This window comes from Nestor notabilis, unplaced genomic scaffold (genome assembly GCF_000696875.1).
Source record: "Nestor notabilis isolate BGI_N333 unplaced genomic scaffold, ASM69687v1 scaffold19388, whole genome shotgun sequence".
Taxonomy (NCBI): Eukaryota; Metazoa; Chordata; class Aves; order Psittaciformes; family Psittacidae; genus Nestor; species Nestor notabilis.
The window spans coordinates 2509-22769 of NW_009940809.1; the positions used below are offsets into that span (position 1 = coordinate 2509).

Here is a 20261-nt window from a genome sequence, read left to right on the forward strand (position 1 = left end):
AACATGGAAACAATACTAAAATACAAGTCACAACTTACTACCCTTTCATCAGAGAAGGTGTATTTCCTCTGCAGTCTGCAACACAGACTATATTGCTAGGGGTAAAGTGTGATTTCTTCTTTTTCATCAAAACTACCTTTCTCCTCCACAGTCTTTAAAATGACACATTCTTGCACACTATACTTGATGGCTTTTAGTAAATCTTTGCAACTTTGGCCTCAAAAACAAGCATTGTGCCATTTTATTCTTTGCTGCTGTTGAGGCAGTAGAACAGTTACGTGGGAAGCTTGGTTCCAGGACAGACAATAGCATTTAATAATCCTAATGAATCTTTTTATGCTTTTTTAGTCAACAATATATTTATTACTTATTCTGCTAAACAATCTAGTTAGTCATATTCAAATCATATGAAAAGGTAATAGGTAACATCTTAACTGCCTGTTGATGTGGTGGGGAGACATGAGGTATTGCATTTTGTTGGCTTTTATCATGCAGAGATCTCAAAAGTCCTCAGCTGTGCAGCTAATGCAATTTTTTCATGTTAGTTCCCCCCCTCAAATTTTGTTTTTTCCAAAGTGGGCACAGTTCATCTGGGGCTCACTGTGTAACAATGCATCAAGGAATGCCTTTGTAAATAAGTATTTATGGAGGTGAGTCTATCTTCTCAGACTTGCTTACTTTGAAGACAATGCTACTTAGCTGAGATGATTTGGACCTGGGTTTGCATCAGAGAATCGGAGAGGGGCACTGTGACAGCCTGCTTGTGATGTCAAGCCTTGCAATTTAGGAAAAACACCTGATCCTGGGTTGCTGTAGGAATTGAGACTTTTTTTTTTCCTTTTATTTAAACTTGCACTGACTACTGATGTAAGAACAACTGAATTTATGTTTTTAAAATGTACAGGATAGCCAGTTTTTCCATGCACGTGGCATTGCTCTTAACCTTAGTGAATTCTGATGAAGCATTATGAGCATGTGTTTTGCCCATGGGCTCCTGGTCCTTTGCACAGGGCAAGCTTAGCACCCACACTAGATGGGCCATGCTGCTTCTGGACTCAGGCTGCTTCCGAGATCAGTTTGATGGCATTATCTGTCTAATGCAAATCATGTGGCAGCAGTCATGAACTAAAAAAAATGATGGATCCGATTTGTTTGTGCACAAAGCCAGTCAGTCTGCAACCTGAATACATCACTTACTAATAACTGAGCACTGACAGTATCAATTTTACCTGGTGACTATTTTATAAATACCTGCATGCGAGATGTGTGCTATCACTTAAAACGGATGCTGGCATGAGTGTGAATGAGTCAGGTGTCTGCATTTTAAGAGAAAACTAAACAGTTCAGAGTTTCTGGCATGGATTTGAGGGTTGTAGGGTTTTTTTTAATTATTATTTTTTTTTCTTATACATGACTATAAAAGTGGAAGTGCTTCTTAGTAGGAGAGATCTTATATTACAGGTGAGGATGACTGCTTTTTTGAGGCATGGTATGCTTTTTGTACCATCTTTTCATAGCATTCGCTGCAGAGAAAATTGGATGGCAATGTGGTCTTTGTGTTCCTGCTTGTGCATATTAATACAGCAAAGAGTACTGTCAAGTACTGGTGTTCTTCTTCATCTTTATTTTCACGTGTTCATATTTTCATTTTTTCATGTTCTGTTCCATTTATCTGTAGCTGTGTTGTCAAAATTTCCAGAATGTAACAAGCTGTGTAATGTTCTCATAGTGCTGGAGCTATTTTTAATTATAAACAGAGGACCTGAATCAACTCAAAATAAGCTGACAGTTGCTTTATGAGCCAAAGGGTGGGGGAAATCTAAATTATGAGATGACAGTATAACATAGTTGTGCTTTGCCAAAATAGTATGTCATTCTGAAACAGTATTTCCCTGTGAAATTGTATTAGGATATTACTACAAATCTAAACAAAGGAACGAAGTCCTAACTTCTACCTTGAGCGATACTGAAAAATTTTAATTCACCATGTGGCTGATGTGCATGCTGATTAGATATTATTGTTATTATTGTTGTTGTTACTATCCTAGTCCTGTCTGAGCTGTGTGTTTTTAAATACTAAATGTAGACACAGCAATATTAAAAGCAGTGAGGAACTGGTTTAAAAAAAAAACAAAAATTCTTTTGTATATCTAATCACATCAGAAGTAAATTTGAAAGTTTATTGTGCGTTCTTGTCCATACCAGTTCTTAGTTTAATCATCAGTATTTGAAATGCCTTTTTTTTTTCTCATTCATTTGAAACAACTTGATTACAGTGATTATTTTTTAACTGTCCTATAGTTTCTGACTTATGCTGTCTTGCTCTTCTAGAAGGAGTTCTGGAAAGTCTACAAAAACGGACTTCAGGGAGAAAGTAACACAGGACATACCTGGTATTCATTTTACCTTGCATTTCCATTAATCATTGGCCTTTTTGTCATCCTCATTGTCATTTTTGTCATATGGAGATGCCTGTTTAAAAAGAAATTACGTAGACAGTCGGTGTACATGCATAGGGGAGCCCACGAAGCCATGGGTGATGGTGCTGTGACTGATGGCAGAGGTCCTCTTCCGCCGCCTCTCAGCATTGTTCATTCCCCACAGGAGGAAATGTATGAAGTCAGTGGGCTCTCTCCAGGAGATCTGAGCTATATGGATGGACGGTCAGACTCAATATCCACAAGGCTCTCAAACTGTGATCCTCCTCCTTCATATGAGGAAGCCACTGGTGAAATGAGTGTGAGAAGAAGTGAAACTGAACAACATTTAGATCCACCCCCACAGTATGAAGACATTGTGAATTGTAGTTCAGCTGGTGCAATTGCACTATCTCCAATTGTCACCAGTACTAAGTAAAGCAAGAAGAATGCTATGGACTTTTTAAAAATTACTAATCATTTTGTAGCACTTTATCTTGGCTTATTATGCATTTCTGTAATTTAATGGACTTGTATGATGAACTTCACTTTTGGTTTAGATCCACTTGTTCTTTGGGTTTGGGACTTTTTTTTTTCCTTTTTTTAGCAGGTCTGAAAAATTAAGGACTCTATTGAGAGTGTAGTGCAGATACAAATGTGGTGCTCTATGATACGTCTCAAAAGTACCTCTGTGTTGAGGATGCCACTTATTTTAGTCCAAACATTGTCCACATTCCCCACAAAATATGTGGAATCTCCCTCCCCTTTCTTACTGCAGACTGTCAGAATTGTCTGAAATAGGGAATCCTTAAGCCACATTTTAGATAGTTATTTACACTAAAGGGGACTGATTTTGCAGTATTCCCTTTTGTCCAGTTGGTTCGTCTTTCTCACTTGGATTTTTGTTACATGCTGAACCCTGTCATGGGCCCTTGGAAGGCTGAGAGCAGTAAGCCTTTGTGTTCAAACCAGCATCTCATTAAGAGTATGCTGGCATAATAGCAATAATTTCAGAGTCCTGGCACAAGAGGTGTATTCTAAAGCTTTTGCTATTACAACTCAAAATTCTGTAAATGTTTAGAAGCTAACAATCCGAGACACTACTTAGTGAATTTAATACTGTACTACTTTTGTCCATGTTCTGACTTTCCTCTGTTTTCCTATCTGTTTTCACTTGTGTATTCTAGAGGTGAGGAGTGTGTGTATGTTAAGTTTAGAATCTGAAAGTTCATGCAGCAGTAAATAATGAAATACTTGAATGGATAAAATCCTGATAGTAGTCTTCCTACCATAGTCTTCATTGGGACCAGGATGTTATCCATAAACTCGTAAACCCATAGTTATTACTTTCCTTTTAAAAGGGGGGAAAAAAAGACATTCACATACACTGAATGCTTTTCCTTTTTTTTTTTTTTTTTTTTCCCCAGCTGTGAAATAAAAACCTCTTCCTCAAATCCTGATACTCTGTCTCTTGCATACTTACATGTACCATATGTGCACCTTACATTGGTTGCTGTGGAAATCCTTTGCAGAGAACATAGATAATAATTTTTTCAACAACAAATATATTTATTGCTTATCAATTCCAACAAGGTGCTTCTGTTGCAAGAGTTAACTAGGTTATAACGAAATACAACTACTTAATTTTTAAATTGTTTCTAAGAACAGCATAGTGCTTTTATCGATGACATGAACTCCTAAAACACACTCCATTCTCAGTGTACACAAGCCTTTTTTTTTTCACAGCTCTTAGGTTACAGGTGCTCATCAGAGTTAGAGTTGCTGGGAAGCATGTTAGTCCAGGCTGGCTCCAGAAATTGTTGTCTGGCTCATTCCAGCTGTGAGCATGGGGCCCACCTGATAAGGCAGAACCAGGAGGACCCACAGTGTGTATTTCTAAGAACACAATGCAGGTGTAGTCCCAAGCATTAGTCTGGAGTGACTTTTTGAGGCTGAAGACATGTGGATTTCTGTCAGACTTGATGCAAATTAGAATAGAGGCTTGTAAAGAATTTCAGCCACCTGGTTTAGACACTGATGGTAGTTAAGGTGGTGCACGTTATAGTGTGGCAATTCTTTTTTCCCAGCTTGATTTAAAAGTTCATTGCTTGGTTTAGCTCCTGAATACTCATTTCAGTTTTCTTCCCATATCAATGTAGCTGGCATTAGCTTTAGTATTGTTGTGTTCTACTAATGAATTATCAATTGAAACATATGAGCCTTGAAGGACTACTGTGTTAAGTTGACTTTCTTACAACAGAAACCCAAATTGCATCTTGTTCCAAAGACCCCAAATGAAAGGCCAGTGCCATCCATTTGAAATTGCTGTTACTGTCCAAGATGTAGCTGGTGTCTTCTGTCTCGTGGAGGCTTGGTCCATCTTCCCTAAGAAATTTTACAGAAAGCTGATGAAAGGAAATGTATGGTCGTGGATGGGTGTGTATACGCACAATTCTGTAAGAGTCTGGTTGAATGTATTGACCAGTGAAGTAAGGATTTTATGATTAATTTTAGATCTCATTTTCAACAAAGAGTAGGTTGCCTAAGTTGCCTACTGAGGACATTTAGTGGCTAAGGCAAGTTGTATTAAGAGTTAATAGATGAACTCCAGGCCAAACCATTGTCAAAAACTTAACCTAAATTTTTTTATGTGAGTTATTGGGCAGATAAATACAATGTTTTGGACACTTGCAGTAAGAATTGCTTGGGTCTTGATTTTGGATTTTCTGACCTTTTCTTTTGGAGTGGTTTTAACTCTTATGTGTCTTGAATTGCCACTTGTAGAAGTTAAAGCTCCTTTTATACTGAGCAACGGTTAACACACTGCTTTAGGCAGACGTTGCCAAAACAGTGCCTCATCTCAACATGCAGGAACCACCTCAAAAAGAGCTGGTATTTCAATGTCCATGCCATATTGGCATCTCCTGTGCCTGCCAGCACAGCTAGTAGTTTTAGCAGTTTGGATATAGACTTTCCTGTAGGAAATGCATGGAGATCGCCCATTTCAGATTGGGTCATTCAGCAGACATCATCATCCCCTGAACATGGGCAATCTAGTTTAGAGACGAGCTGGGTTTGCTTTCTCTTCTTTTTTAATTACTGTGTATTCCACTGCCACTTTTAACAGCTTTATGTTTCTGGCTTCTAAGTTGAACATGTTGCTTTTATGTGCATGCAATAATGATGCTCATCCTTCAGAAAAAGCCACAACCAAATATATAAAGTGATCTGTGAGTTTAATTTATTGGGTATGCCTTTTCCATGTACATGAGCATGAAAGCCATTGTGGGCTGTAAGCTTACGTGTTGGTGAATAAATTTCATAATTAAACAAAACTTGTGTAGGACAGTTATCCAAATGTATTTCCTTTAAGACATGAACAGCTTTCTCCATGTTGGAATAATGTCAAACTACAAATTGTTTCATTCTTATTTGTGAAATGTGGGAAAATAGCTTAGTCTTGAGTCTGGCTTTTCTAATCTGATTGAAAAATAAAGTTTCATTTGTACTGGGTTTTATACAGCTTTTTTTTTCCTATCCTGTAATCACACTGTCATGCAATAAATATTATAAATGTATAGTTGTACCTCTCTAAAGGTTTTGCAAGTCTCAATGCAGTACTATCTTGACTGATGATATGAATTGTCACGGACACTGCCTTTCCCACTTCTGAATATAACCTTGAATTTCATCTTGTATTGGGACTGAGATGATTTATCTACTAAAACTAACTTAAGTATGTGTCACTGTTTTAAGAAATTATGGAAATTAATTATTTGTTTAAATGATATTTAGAATTAGTGAAGGTTGTTCTGTCTTCACTGGATGTAAATAACCTCTGATTACAGTATTGCATACTTTAAAGTGGTTTGGTTTACATTAAATTATCCTATTTAAACATTTTTGTCTATGTTTATAGAAAACTTTTTGTAACATTTGTTTTTCAATATGCTAAATAAAGTTTTTAAGATGTCTTTGTTTCAAAATATCAGTTCTGCACAACTACAGTGATAATTTACTTTCTGTATTTAAGTGGTGGCTTTTAATTTCCATTGTTGTGTGTACTTAATCAGTTGCACTGAATCCATTGTTTTGATAATTTCAAATACATAATTTTTTTTTTTTCAAAGATTTCATGTTCTTTAAAAATTCAGGCTCAGTTTTAATCAGATTTGTGAATTTGTTTATTTACCATTAAAAAAAAAAATCATTTGTTGTAGCCATAAACCAAGTAACAGTCACAGGCAGATGGAAAGCAGAAATTGTTCTCTGTTGAAACAGTATACTGTAGCAAAAAATGTTGAAGTCAGAGGACTTGATTTCAAAGTTGGTTTCAGCCCTTTGAAAGAAAGAGATTGCAAAGTTTTGCACCAGCTTTGGGAATGATGCATTAATAGTGAACAAAGGGGGGAGGGAAAGAAACCAAAACAACTAAACAAACAAAAAAACAACCTTGCATAATGATCCCTGCTAGAAACTAAAGATCTCCATTCTATTCAAGACAAACTTTGTGTCATCCTTTCTCACTCAGCTGCTGGTAAATAGGATAACGTGTCCCTGGTACTTTTCACTAGTTTACCGCATGACTGGAGTCTGTTGCAGGCATTAGTGAAGCCCAAGGGGAGGTAGGTAGCTTAGAGTGTCATGAACACGAGTACAGTTTTGTTCTAGTCATAACAAAGGTGCAAAAAGAGTCACTAAACAATGTGTGGGACTGTCCAAGCCATCATGTGCATAGTGGGTTCCTGGGTCAGCTTTTATTTGCATAGCTCAGACCAGACCGCTCAGTGTTGGGTTAAGTGGCATTGGCTGTGCATGTACACGTTCAGCATCCTGACCATACATCCATCACCACCGGGTAACGTGTTTGCACATGGTTCAATGCATGATTGCCTCTGCATGCCTGGCTTCTAGCTATTGAAATGTTGGATATAGTGTTAATCTGGTATCATGAATCTCGGTGTCTATAAAAAATCATCACACCAGGTTACTAATGATGAATGTTCATTATTTATTGTTTCATGAACACTGTTCTCTGCTGTTCTAAATCACACTGATGGATTCCTTTTTGTCTTCTGCATAACGTGAACTTTGTAAATATTTTGTAGTGCTACTTGCTGATTTTTAAAAAGAAAAACCATGTTCAGCTGAAAGCAGTGAGGTGACATCTGCGCTGTTTCATTGTTTGCTGCACACACATTTGATTGATTTGCTACGGGGTAATTGAACTTTGAGCTTTGCCAGAAAGTTGAACTATGCTTTTCTTCTGCAGTGGGGTCTCTGTAATTATATTTTTCACTTGGCAGTGAGTTATTGAATGCCAAGTAACAAGTCAATGCAAGAAAGACCTTGCCTGTATTTTCTTGATTGTATCAATTATGCGACATTTGCTTACCATTTAGTTCTCTGCGACAACATTTGCTGTAATATTAGGACCTGTGTTCTCTTTATCTCAGTGTATCATGCAATAAAACCACACTGACTGCTGTTCAGTTTTCCCATCTAAGAAACAACAAAATCTAAGAATCCAAACAAAACACTTAAGTTTGACCTGCCCTTTCCTTTCTCCATTTGGATGCTTTGTATGTACCTGTGTGGCTCCTGGGGTTAGCCGAGGAGCTTAGAGCAGGAAGTAAACAAGTAATCAGAAATTTATTTTGATACACACAGCAACAAAATCTCTGCATAAGGAGTAATCTGTGCCAGACTGTACCCTGGCCTTTCCCATGGTGTGGGATATGTTTTCCCACAGAACAGCCCCTGGACCAATTTTTTATGTCAGAGGTTCACAATTTGATTTTTTTATATTTTTTTACTTGACTGTTACTGCTGGCAGTGACACAGCACCTCCAGTTTACTGTGCACAAAGGCTTGTGTAGTTAATGACTGCATATTGCAAGGTCTATGTATCTAGGGGACCCAAGCTTGCTTACTTTTCTTCCTTGGCCCCTTCCTGTGCTAACTTGCTCACACTCCATTCAGTATTGATCAAACATAGCTGAGGGGCTAAATGCTGGCATTTGAGGTCAGGCACAGGCATCACTGCTTTGAGACAAGGTGAGGCACAGGGCACTCTTACCACCTCTGGCCTTTTCACTTCCAGTCTTAATGCAGCCACTACATGTGGATCACTTCCAAGATTAAAACCACTGCAGCCAGCATTTCCTGCCAAGATTTTCGGTGAAAAGTGATGCTGTCAGAGAAAAGCAAGGGCGATATGACCAGCTCAAATATTTTTCCCTGCTGGTACCCCTGACTGTCTTGTCACAAGTCATTTGTTTCCATTTACTGTTAGAATTGTTCTTAGTTTTCTGTTCATGGTTCTATTGTAACCATAGGTTTTTCCTTACAGGTGGATGAAGGTAAAATGTATTTGCCCTCCAAAAGAAAACGCCATGAAAGAGAGTTGGTCAGACTAGATTTTTTTCGTATGTACTCACCTCACCAGAGTTTTAAATAAAACCAGAGGGTTCCACATCAATGTCTGCAGTGTCTCCCGTTTATATCTCAATATCCCCTTTTCGCATGGAGTCTTGTGGGCTTGCATTTCTGAATGTTAGGTTGGTGTCTCTGAATGTACTTCTATTCAACAGCCACGTGAAATTGTGTTTTGGATCAGTTCCAATTCATCTACAACTTCAAAAGTGCTCATAAAAGTATAATAAAGGCTGGGCACTCGTGCACATCCATTTGCTAGTAGTGTAGGCAGTGGTAAGCAAAATTCTCTGTGAAATCACTTGATGAGTGGAGAAGGTTAAAGGTAAATATCAACTTTAAATTAAAACAGCTTCCTTCCATGCAAAAATCAAAAGAGCTGACCCCAAACCTAAGCCTGAATGCTGCCCTGGGCAGTCAGGCTGCATCGCAGAGGGTTTGGCACAGGACCAGTGATCTGCAGCACGGCTGCTTGTGCTCTGTGGGCAGCAGCCCATCTGCCAGCATAGCGAGACTCGTGGGCTGGGAGAATTCCCAGCATCCTGGCAATTAGCACAACCCAGTCAGTCATGCACTCGGCTTCTGTGGGTTTTGCCCACAATAAACATGTTGTAGCGTTTTAAGTTCTGCTGTCTGTGTGGGTGCTCACCAAAATCTGAGGCATGGGAGCAGCCAAGAACAAAACACTGCTTTAGCATCTACATGGTTTTCAGGGACTGGCTCCATTCCACATCGACACGGTGCTGGTGCAGCCAGGCTCTACCAGCTGTGCCTGGCATAACGCCCCTGTGCTTGTGGAACAACCTGCACTGTTCTGTGGAGCCTGCGCTGGCAAGGCAGCTGAAGCTGTACTTGGAGTAGAGTTGTTCCTGGCTATAGGAATTGATATCAACATTTAGGTAACCTTTTACTCTTGGTCTGAGCTCCAGAATCTTTTTTAACAGTTTAATAACTTTAGCAACATGAAAAATGCCTACCATGTTTATTCAGGTACGTCCAGCAATGGTAAAAGGCTAGATTCTTTGGGTTTCTATTTGTGGGTGTTTTGTGTTTATTTTTTTTTCCTCTTGCTGATTTTTGCATTTTATTTAATAGCAGTGCTGAATAATGATACTTGCTTGTTCTGTTCCCCCATAAAATTTCCACATGCTTTTATATCAAAGTGTAAAAATTTGATATTTTTATTTTGCAGATTGATTAGAAGAAATGTAGGAAATCATTTCTAATATTATGTTCTCTTTGATATTTTCTTTTCAGCTTTATGAAGTGCTATTTGTTGCTCAGTTTCCCTTTTCTTATCTATTCGTGCTGCCACCTCCATTACCTTTCAGCCTTTCCACACAGGCAGCTTGGCTCTGTGAAAATGCTGCCATCTCCCCCATTGGCAGAAGTGTTAAAAATAGGGTTTTCTTTCCCACACAATATTTTCAGATTTCAACATTAACTGTTCTGCATCAGCACAACACACAGCCCGAAAGCTGTTCACAAAGTCATGATACCAGTACCAAAATACTCAGTGGCTCAAGACTGTCAGCAAACACCCAGCCCATGAGGAAGGCAGGTTCTTGCCCTGGTCTTGCTATTCACCCACAGCCCTGGAGCAAGGATTTGGGCTTGGGCTTCCTCCAGTGCAAGGATATTAGGCTGCTTTGCACATTAGGCCAGGCTAGCATCCTTCATCTTTTTCTAACTTCAAAATCCCTTAATATTTCCTATAGTATATGCAGATTTTTGGGTGTAGTGAAATTAAGCTATTTACCGCAGACATGATTTACTTATTAGCTTCTGAAAGGTTGTTGGAAAGCAGATCAGTATTTTTCTGTTTAGGGATTTAACAGGGTGTGGGTTTGAGCTGCTCCTCTTGTTTGGTTGGTTTTTTTTTTGTAAACTGGTAACACCAACTTTCCCTTTATACTTTTTGGATCACAAATTCCATCTGGAACCTGCAAAGTCCTTACCAGTGCAGGTTTTGTTGCTTGTTTTTGTCAAAACTGGCATAGTCCCAGGAGCACTTTTAGCTTCCCTGAATTCATCCTCAATATAGAAGAGGTTATTAAAAAACATCCTGAGCAGCAGTAGTTGATGGTTATATGATTGACTACAGTGATGTCTCCTAGCAACTTGGCTGAGAAAAGATCATCCCACATTGCTCATTTGTCCAGAGCTTTTCAGATTGCTGTGTAAAAATGTATTTCTCTTCTTGAGGCTGACTAAACCATCTCACTTCACTGATACTCCCTGCACCAAACTTTGTGCCATACTGGTGGAAAGACTTCTTCGAGAGCAATATTAAAGGTGTAAGTCCTATTCTCAGACTCCTATTTCAGGTGCAAGACAGACACCCAAAAAGCCCTACCGGGGCATAGCTAAGTAGCGCTACCCCACATCACCAAAACATTCACTTCCCTCTGGCCTGCCATTTCCCAGCAGCTCTTCTGTGCCAGGGCTTGCAAAGATAGAGACCTGGGCAATCCATTTTGCTGTCAGACACAGGTACAGCCTGTGGACCCTTCACCTGGCATCTCCTGTGTGCTAGTGATGATGACAAATGATTGCCTGATAGTCAAGATCATTTCAATAATCATAGAATACCAGTTAGAAGGGACCTCAAGTTCCAGCCTTATTTATTTCTTTTGGAGAGATTGCTTTTAATTATTGTGAACAAATACTCCTCTTCCACAAGATTTCATAGGAGAGATGCTGCTATCGCCCTTCTCCACATGGCATTTTCCTCTGCTTTCTCAGATAGTCTCCTCAGGCTGCGATGACACTGTACGTAATCATCACAACCATTGTCTGTGTTGATCAGAGGCTGGCTAGCATTCAGTGCAGACATGATGGAGGCGTTGCTGGGTGAGAGACATGGCAGAGATGCTGTCCTTTCCCCCTTCTAAAGATGGGCATCTCACATTGATGGAGAGCTCATTGATGCATGTGGTCCTGGAGCTCAGGCTGGTATGCAGAATGATTTCCCATATCAAGGCTACTCTAGTGCGTGCCCTGTGCTAGCAGCCACTCTGTCTAGCCTGCTAATTGCATTTGACCATAAAGTAATGCCTCTGAGAAGAAGATACTGTCACTGTTTAGAGACCTTTTTTGCTTCAGCACCAGCGTATGGCAAAATTGTCTGCATGACCAAAGCTAATGTGGAAAGAACTGCTCAGCCATGAGTGAGATGTAACTGCAGGGCTGTGAGACCTGTGCTGGCTGCCCATTGGCCTGGGGCTTTACAAATCCCTAAGCTGCCATGGACTTCTCTACTTGAGAGATCACTTCTCTCTTTGCGCCATACACCTGCAACTACAGGGAATAACATCTTAGCTGCATTTGTGCTGCAAAGGAGTTTGGGTGAGCATCAAAAGCTTTCCAGGTCCTCAGGGTTGCCTGCCTCTCTCTTACTCATGTGGCCTTAATTTTCATGTCTTGGGGGCATGTTGTAAAAGCTGTGGTTTTTTTACGTGGCTTTGAAGGCAGCAGAAATAAATTATGTGGGGGTACCTTGGGAATGTTCCTGCCATCACTGTCCAGTGCCTGATGCAAATTGTTTTCTTCACTTTGTTATTTAAACTGCTGGCAGGTGAGATAATGAATTTTAATAGGATGCTACAGGGTGGATTTTGCAAATCTGATTATTGGAAGGGCACTCAGATATGTTAAAGGTCTCTTTTAATGCCAAATCTAAAGATAGTGAAACAATTAAATAACAGTCTAGTCTTTTTCTTAATATACATTAAAAAAGAGAAAAAAGAAAATGAAGATGTTAGATCAGTTGAAGCAATTGCACTAGTAGTAGTGCAGGAGCGTTAGAAGCCCTCCAAACTGCTTGGTTTTGTTCATGTACATGTATCTCTGATATCATTCTAACTTTATTGTCTATATTTGCATCAAATTAATGCACACTTCTCTGCTTTGATTTAGCCTGCCTTTGTGCTACAATTGATACCTAGATAGCCAGGAAATTCACAGCAGGAAGATCATCAAAATGGGGATATTATAATATAATTATAGTATGGACGAGTCACGCAGTACCAACCACCCTCGAGTGCAACCAGAGATACTGATCTGCTAAACAGGATTGGCGAGTGCAGGCCGATACAGGTGGTATCTGTGTGAAAGAGTCAGCCTCCAGAGAGGCTCCTTGGAGTGTAGGGAGGCAGCAGGGAGGAGAAGGCTGCGGTTATCCCAGCAACCTTGCAGAGGCTGTCTAACCTGATGGGTGTTTTCATTCCTTTGGATTTTTTAAATCACCTCACTGCTCCTTTGGTGGTGTGTATAAGGTTATCTTTTATAACCTTATAAGAGATAACCTTATCTACTTGCAAGTAGATATCTTCATCTATATTTATCTATATTTATACTAGGGCAAGTAGATAAAGTGTCCCCTCATGCCAAAAGGTTTCTAATATTCCAAATAATTTCTGTCATCATCATGTCTCCTTTTCATTTCCCCTTTAAGGCTCTGTCTGTAACAACAGTAGAGTTTGGCTTGCCATACTTTACCTTAAGAGAGCAAAAGTGGTTGAAGTTCAATTTCTATAAAAGTTTATGTATTCACATATCAACTCCACTCTACCCTGGATATGACATTAGAGCAACAAGGTCCTGTACCAGACTCTGGCCTTACATGATTAAATGTGTGGAACTCAAGGTTGACTCTTGCTGTGGTTGGAAAGCACTGATCAAGAACTGTGGAGAGTTAAATCTTGCTGTATTTCAAGTATTTTCCCTTTAGTCATGTTCTTCTTGAACTGGACACTCCTCAGAACACATCTTCACAGATTAGGCTTTCTTTTTTATTCTACCCTATGCCAAGGTGAACAGTTTTCTTTCACTTATGTATAACCTTAAGAAAGATTCTTTCAGCTGGTAGTTTGACTAACCTTACAAAGAACAGAGTTGAACAACTTTGTGTAATCTCATCATGTTTGAAAAGATGTATTAAGACTTTATTAAGAAATAAAAGAGTAAAAATACAGTGCAGGCTGTGCACAAGTCCATTCTCATTACATCTTTCCAAGTAACCATTTCAAGATTTTATCCGTTGTTGAGCTTTGTTTCTATCACTAATAAAACCACTATAAGACAAATAATGAAATATTGATTTAGTAACTTGAAACTTTTTAAACTGCTACTTTATCCACTGTATCCATAGGCAGCACAGCAGAATGAAAGTTTTATTGTAGACTGATTGAACCCATTGGTTTGAGCATGACACGATGAAATTGTAACATAGCAATAAAATTGCAGGGCACATTTATGCCATCTGTTTCATAGTAGAAAAACAAATAACATTTTGGTGATGCCCCCAAACAACAAATCTGGATTTAGAAAAGAAAAATAATTGGAGCTTGTAATGTTAGGAACAGCCTAAGATGTTGCACATCCTCCTTCCCCCACTGTTACTCAGCAGCAAAGTTCTCCCAAGTGTTTCTTGTATTAGCCGTCCATAGGTGTTATAGTCTGCTGGGTTAAGGGCTCAAGAAAACATCTTTAAGTCACAGAACACTGATTCAACAGATGTTTGCCACTTCCTACCTTATCTATTGCTTTTATCACCTTTTCATTTTTGGAGTAGGCGGGAAGGAAGGTGGTGTGGTTGTATTGCTCCACGATCAGTCAGTGATAGGAAAAAAAGGTAAAGGGTCACAATCTATTACCAGGAGGCAAGCATGAAGGAGTTTTGGTCAGTCTTCCACCAAAACAATGTAAAATCTATGACCTGTGTTATCAGGAAATGAGGGAACTAGATTACTGTAAATTATGCAGTATGGGCATAAAAGGTGTTTTCCTTGGGAAATTAGTGATGTAAGATAAGAGGGTTCTCTTATTCCGACCATTCATCAACTATTCGATATTGTGGCCCTCGTATTTTTAAGTATCCTGTGACCTTAAAGAAGGGCCCATAAAAAACTATCCTTGTACCTGTTGAAATCTGTAGATACAGAAAGTGATTAACATGGGTAATAAATCCTTGGGTTTAATGACTTTTGTTGCAAGGCTATAAATGTTATGGCATATCTACCTAACAAGAAATACAAAGCATCTTTCTTCTGTGGTGGGTGGGATTTCTTGCAGGGAGTTTCTATGCAGTTTCTTACTGTTTCCTGTGTGTCCCCTTTCCCACAACAGTCCTCTGTAATGTACCTGGACAACCTTCTGTAATGGTACCTGTTCGAAGTCCATATATTGACTTTTGGAGGAGGAAAGGATAAGACAGAAGATGTTAAGGCTGTTGAAGCATTAGCTTCTGGTCCAGCTGCAGCACTGCAATTGCCTCCAGGCATCCATGCCACTCTCAGTGGCAAAACCCCTCTTCAATACGTCCTCCTCAAATACCCATCCCCAGTTCTTAGTCCTGGTTCCACAGCCTGCCAAAATGTGGTAAGTAAACACTTGCCTGCAGCCTTCCCCACAACCTGCTGATTTACAGAGCCAGACCTTCATAGGTAATTGCTCTGAGTCTACTATCGGCTTCTGTTATGCAGCTGTCTCCATTAGGCACCTAGTGACTTGCCTGGCACAAATCGGTGCCTGTCTGAATTTAAATGAGAAGGATGGAAGCAACTGGGTTTGTTTGTGTTTAAGCTGCAGAAGACCCAGTTTTCATGGGGTTTTTTTAATTGTGTTCACCCGTTTTAAGATGAGAGCTTGGAAAATACCATTAAAATGAAGAATGGTTGCAAGGTAATAAAGAAACAATCTTCTCGCTTTAAGGACTTGAGCTAAAAGCTAAATGACTATAGCAGCTTAGATTGTAAAAGCAGTGGGAAATTTAATGAACAGTGACCCCATAGGAAATTCAATCTGTCAGTTAATGTTTTGTTTTGTCATTTGTTCTGAAAAGTAGTGAACTTCTATTATATAATCTATTGGATATGGAACCTGGGGTCAGGCTCCCATTGAGCTTAACTATGCCAATCTGTCTCAGCTGAAATTACTGACCTTCCCCATGTAATAGGTAAACACCCCAAGCAAGAAATAAGTACACGAATACTGAGAGAAAGAGTTATGGGTGTGGGTTAAGGAAATTGTCATGAACTTGACTGCAGAAGTAAAAATGGTTTGTAAATTGCCCTAATACTAAGCTGATTCAGCCAGTTAAATTACTTAAAATGTAAGGGATAAAACTGTGATTAATTAGTAGTGGCTGATGCCCCAGTTCTGTAACATGTCATTCATCTGGGTGCTGTAGAATTATTTATTGCAAATCTCATAGCAAAGGTGGTAATCAAATAAGAGATAAAAATACGAACCTCTGCTTATGTTTAGCTATTAAGAACGTGTATTTACTTAACCACGTAGTGGAAAGAAGCACCTTGAAAGCTAGTTGAAAGAAGTATATTTTAGCTAAAATAACTAAGCTAAAAGTAGGAAATCTGCAGACTTTAGATGATAGCACCATCCACACAGGTCACTGCTGTGAGCACAGACCTGGAAGAGGCTACAGATGTCTTCTGCTCCTGTCCCCTGCCACAAGGCAGAACCAGCCCTGTCCTGTAAAGTTCTTCATTCAGGCTAGAGTTTTGGGTTGGCTTCATTTTAATCTTATCTTCTTAAATGAGAAGCTGATCCTGTTTGGTTCTGCTTTGTGAGCAGCATGTTCAAATGGCTTTGCACAGTATTGTGAGAATGGGACTGTGTGTCTCTGGGATGTGACTTCTGAAGTGACTGAGGCAACAAAACTCTTCAGGATTCACCGGTCTTCTTTCCCCCCCCCCCCAGTTAAATAGTGGGGATTATCCAGAGTCCAACCTCTACACGTGCACATCCCTCTCAGTGTTCAAATGGAACTGGAGATTTATGAATTGGTTACATACTGCACGTCACCCTAAATCCCTATTATCTTCTTTATGATGCTTTAATAAAAATTGTGTAGCCCTATTTACATATGTGTCTACGATAAAATTTATTTAAAGTCCACTCAAGTTTATTTTTGTTTTTAAGCCTACTGCAATTTGTGGTCAAATATATAACACAAGTAAAGCTTCACATTTTCAAAGTATAGAGCTTTTTATAGTTTCCATCTTTTCCACTTGTCTCTCTTTTTGTTGCTGGCTGGCATTTGGTTCTGTGGGCTGGAAAAACTGCTTTCCCCAATAGTAACATTCTTTTTCATTAAGCAAATCTTGTTGATGTAAAGGAAATTTTCCAGCTGGTGGTTTGCTATTGCTGAAGTACAGTGAAAAGTTGGTAAAAAATAGTCTGGAGAAGGCCACTATTTTAATGAAAAAGAATGAACCTATAAAGGGTTGTACTGACATTCAGGCTGTCCTGGCAGCAGGGCAGCCCTCGAAGAACCAGGGTGGGGATGGTGATGGTGACTGGGAACCACTGCAGACCCAAGGTTGCAGGCACTGCTGGGGATATGGGGCAGCTCCATGACCAAGGTGGGGGCTCAGCAGGTGAAGCTGAGGCAGCAGGGTCTGTTCCAGTCCCAGGCAGAGGTACCCAGTGCTCTTCCTCACCAGCTTTCCCCAGTGGAGACAGCCCTGGGAAGGGGCTGAAGAGCCCCAGCCATCCCAACCCTGGGCCAGTGGTTAGATCCCTGTAACCAGCAAGATCCTCCTATTGCCTTCTGCCTCTTCCACATGGGTGCGATGGGGCAGGCAGGTGGACAGCAGCCTCCAAGCCTGGCCCTGGTGTGCCCTTTGCTTCTTTGCACGCCTGGGCACAGTCTTTATACACCACTCTTTCTACTTACGCTTTAATTTGCTAAGCATGCTTACCAGAAATATGTCATCTGTCTTTGCCCTGGTAGCAAACTGTGCATGTTCAGTGTGTGCAGGCAACTGCAGCCGCTTGGTGACCCTTGCACGAGGTTGTATTCACTGCACACCTTTTTCTTAGCAGAGCTTCCTGGTGTCTTTCCTGATGTATGTTTGTAAACTACAGACTTATTACAGAACTCTTTCAAATACACCTTGTGGGGAAAGATACCACACCAGACTTCTCCTTGAGTGTACGGTGTCTCTCTGGCCAGCAGAAAAGCCTTGGGCAGGAGAAGTGCAAAGTTAACTGTGCTCCCTGCCCATGCCCAGTGTCCAATGGAAAGACAAAACAACATGAGAATAACTTAATTTTTCATTTTTCCTGATGACAGCACCGCCACTTCTCACAGTGGGGCACAGAATCGTTAATGACTGATCTGTCCTCATCCATACAGAAGTACTGCCTTCATCCAGGCAATTCTCCAAGCACAGTTTCCCCCCAGCCTGTTGAGACTCTCCCCCTCACCGCTGCCACAGTCTCTGTGGCACAAATGACTCTGCTTAATACCATGTTCCTGCCTGCTCTCGGAGGGCGGTGGCACATCCTCAGAAATAATGACAGCTTAGTGCATGTGTCTAACCCAGGATGTGCAGGACACCACGTGCACGGGTGACAATTTCACCAACAGTGACTAATCACACTAGTTACTTCCTCCACTCCACAGAGCTGCCCGAAGAATTACAGCAATTAAGTAGCATGATATGTGGGAGAAGCACACATAGTAATGTCTGTGCCATGCTAAAAATGTTGACCCTTTTGTGGCCATGGGCCTGGCAAAACCTGCACCCCGATCCCTGTCACTGCTGCCTGACCATGCCAGCCCTGTCAGCTGCAGGCTGACTGGCCTGTTTGCTCTGGAGAAGTCAGTGCTGCCAGGCCTCCCTGTGTCTCTGCAACGTCCTCCCTGCCTTCCTGTCCTCATCATCTGCTGCTCCTCCTGCTGCAAATAGTGCAATCATAGCCTGTACGGTCCTTTATGTCACCTTACTTATTTATTCATTTTAAGTGGTTGCTTGTAAGATGGTGTTTCCACCTTCTAACAGCATTACTCATAGCATTTCTGATGTGGTTCATCCCTCATTTACCTGTCAAGATCTGGTTAATGACTGTGTTCTCCCTTCCAATAGCTGGTGATGTTGCAAATCACTGCCAGAGCCTGGAGCTGGCAAGTAACTTCTGTGTAATACAAAGCAAAGACAAATCACTTGTCTAGAGCTGAATCACTCAGAAGAAAAATATTTCAGCTGCATCTGAAAAGAGAGCTGCAGAATATGTGTGGCCTTTTGGAATATAAGACAGAATATGAAATACATGGAAAAAAAGCATTTCTGGTTGGCATTATAAAAAATGTTTAGCATATGGTTAGCAGTTTCCAGTCAAGTGGGAGATAAACCTTTTATAGACTGCAGTAGGAGCAGTGATTTGCTGTCAGTGGCACTTTCAAAAATCTCATTCGGATCAACCAGATTAGGAGGTGGAACAGAAATTTGTTAGCTAAACAAGGGAGGTTACAGACCCAAGGGTGAGATACAAAATAAGGTATTTAATTGCATAAGGGTCAGTGAAAGTAAGGATATGAACCCATAGAACTTTATTCATACTGTTAGTCCTATTAAAACAGTTAATAAACGGGCTACCCCCTGAGGATGAGTTGTAGCACTGAGCCTCCAGTTTAGCTGTCTTATAGAGTGTCTGAGATAGGAAAAAATTGGCGTTTTCTTCTGATGTTCAGCTGTCCTAGATTGGATAGCAGCAGAGGGTCATATTAGCTTCTGTGAGATGAAAGAAATTTAATGCATACTGATTATATGTTACTGCTACAAGCAAAACAGCAACACTTTAAAAGAGTAAATGCTCTTTCTATAAATACTGTGCATATATTGTAGAATGAAATTCTTCGTGCAAGAACCTGATCCTTTATTAAGCAAAGTGGAATGGATGTTGCTATATTGCCCTCTCGTGGGACGAGCATGGGAACAGCAGCTAAAGGCTCCAGAGCTGCCAACTCCAGTCCTTTAGTGGCACGGGTTTTCAGCGGCCTAAGCTGGCGGCCAAGTGGTGCCCTGCCCTAGGAGAAAGTGTTGAGAGACCTGCCCAGGGTAAGTATTTAGTCAAATAAGTCAATATTTCCCTAAAACTGCAGCTTCTGCAATTCTGTAAAAAAGCAGCACTGAAACTAGGTCCCTACTGGAATTGCAAAGACTGTCCCATAAAGTCCCAACAATAACCAGTCCAAAGATGGTAAACTCCTCTTCCCAACTCTTTTTCTGCTAGACTTGATGTAGCAAAATGTAATTAAAAAGCAGGACGATGAAGAACATTATTTTCTGCCATAGTGCACAAAGTGCATGCTAGAAGTGAAGAGAGCATACTAGGGATGAAAGCCTACAGATAGATCCATTTTGCCTTACTGTGAATGATGCCATCTATCACACAGATTGCTGTAATTGCCTCCCACATTGCTATATCTCATCTCTATTCTGTGCTGTTCTTCTGGGAATTTTAAAGCGGCGTACTCCTGTCTAGCCAAGGTACTTTTGTCACCCGCACTGAGAGAGTTGTCTGAGTACTTCATAGTCTCTGAAATATTTATCCTCACACTTTTCTTGTCAGGTGAGGAAATTCTCCATTTTGCAGATG

At 40.3% G+C, this 20261-nt stretch overlaps 1 protein-coding gene across 1 annotated transcript; it reads left to right on the forward strand.

Moving 5' to 3' along the window:
* Positions 1 to 2331: 2331 nt before the first annotated feature.
* Positions 2332 to 2856, forward strand: PRRG1 (proline rich Gla (G-carboxyglutamic acid) 1; the record flags this gene model as incomplete). Its single annotated transcript, XM_010020569.1, has 1 exon — positions 2332 to 2856. A coding segment is annotated over one exon (525 nt), but the record flags the coding sequence as incomplete, so codon positions are not given.
* Between the last annotated feature and the right edge of the window lie 17405 nt (positions 2857 to 20261).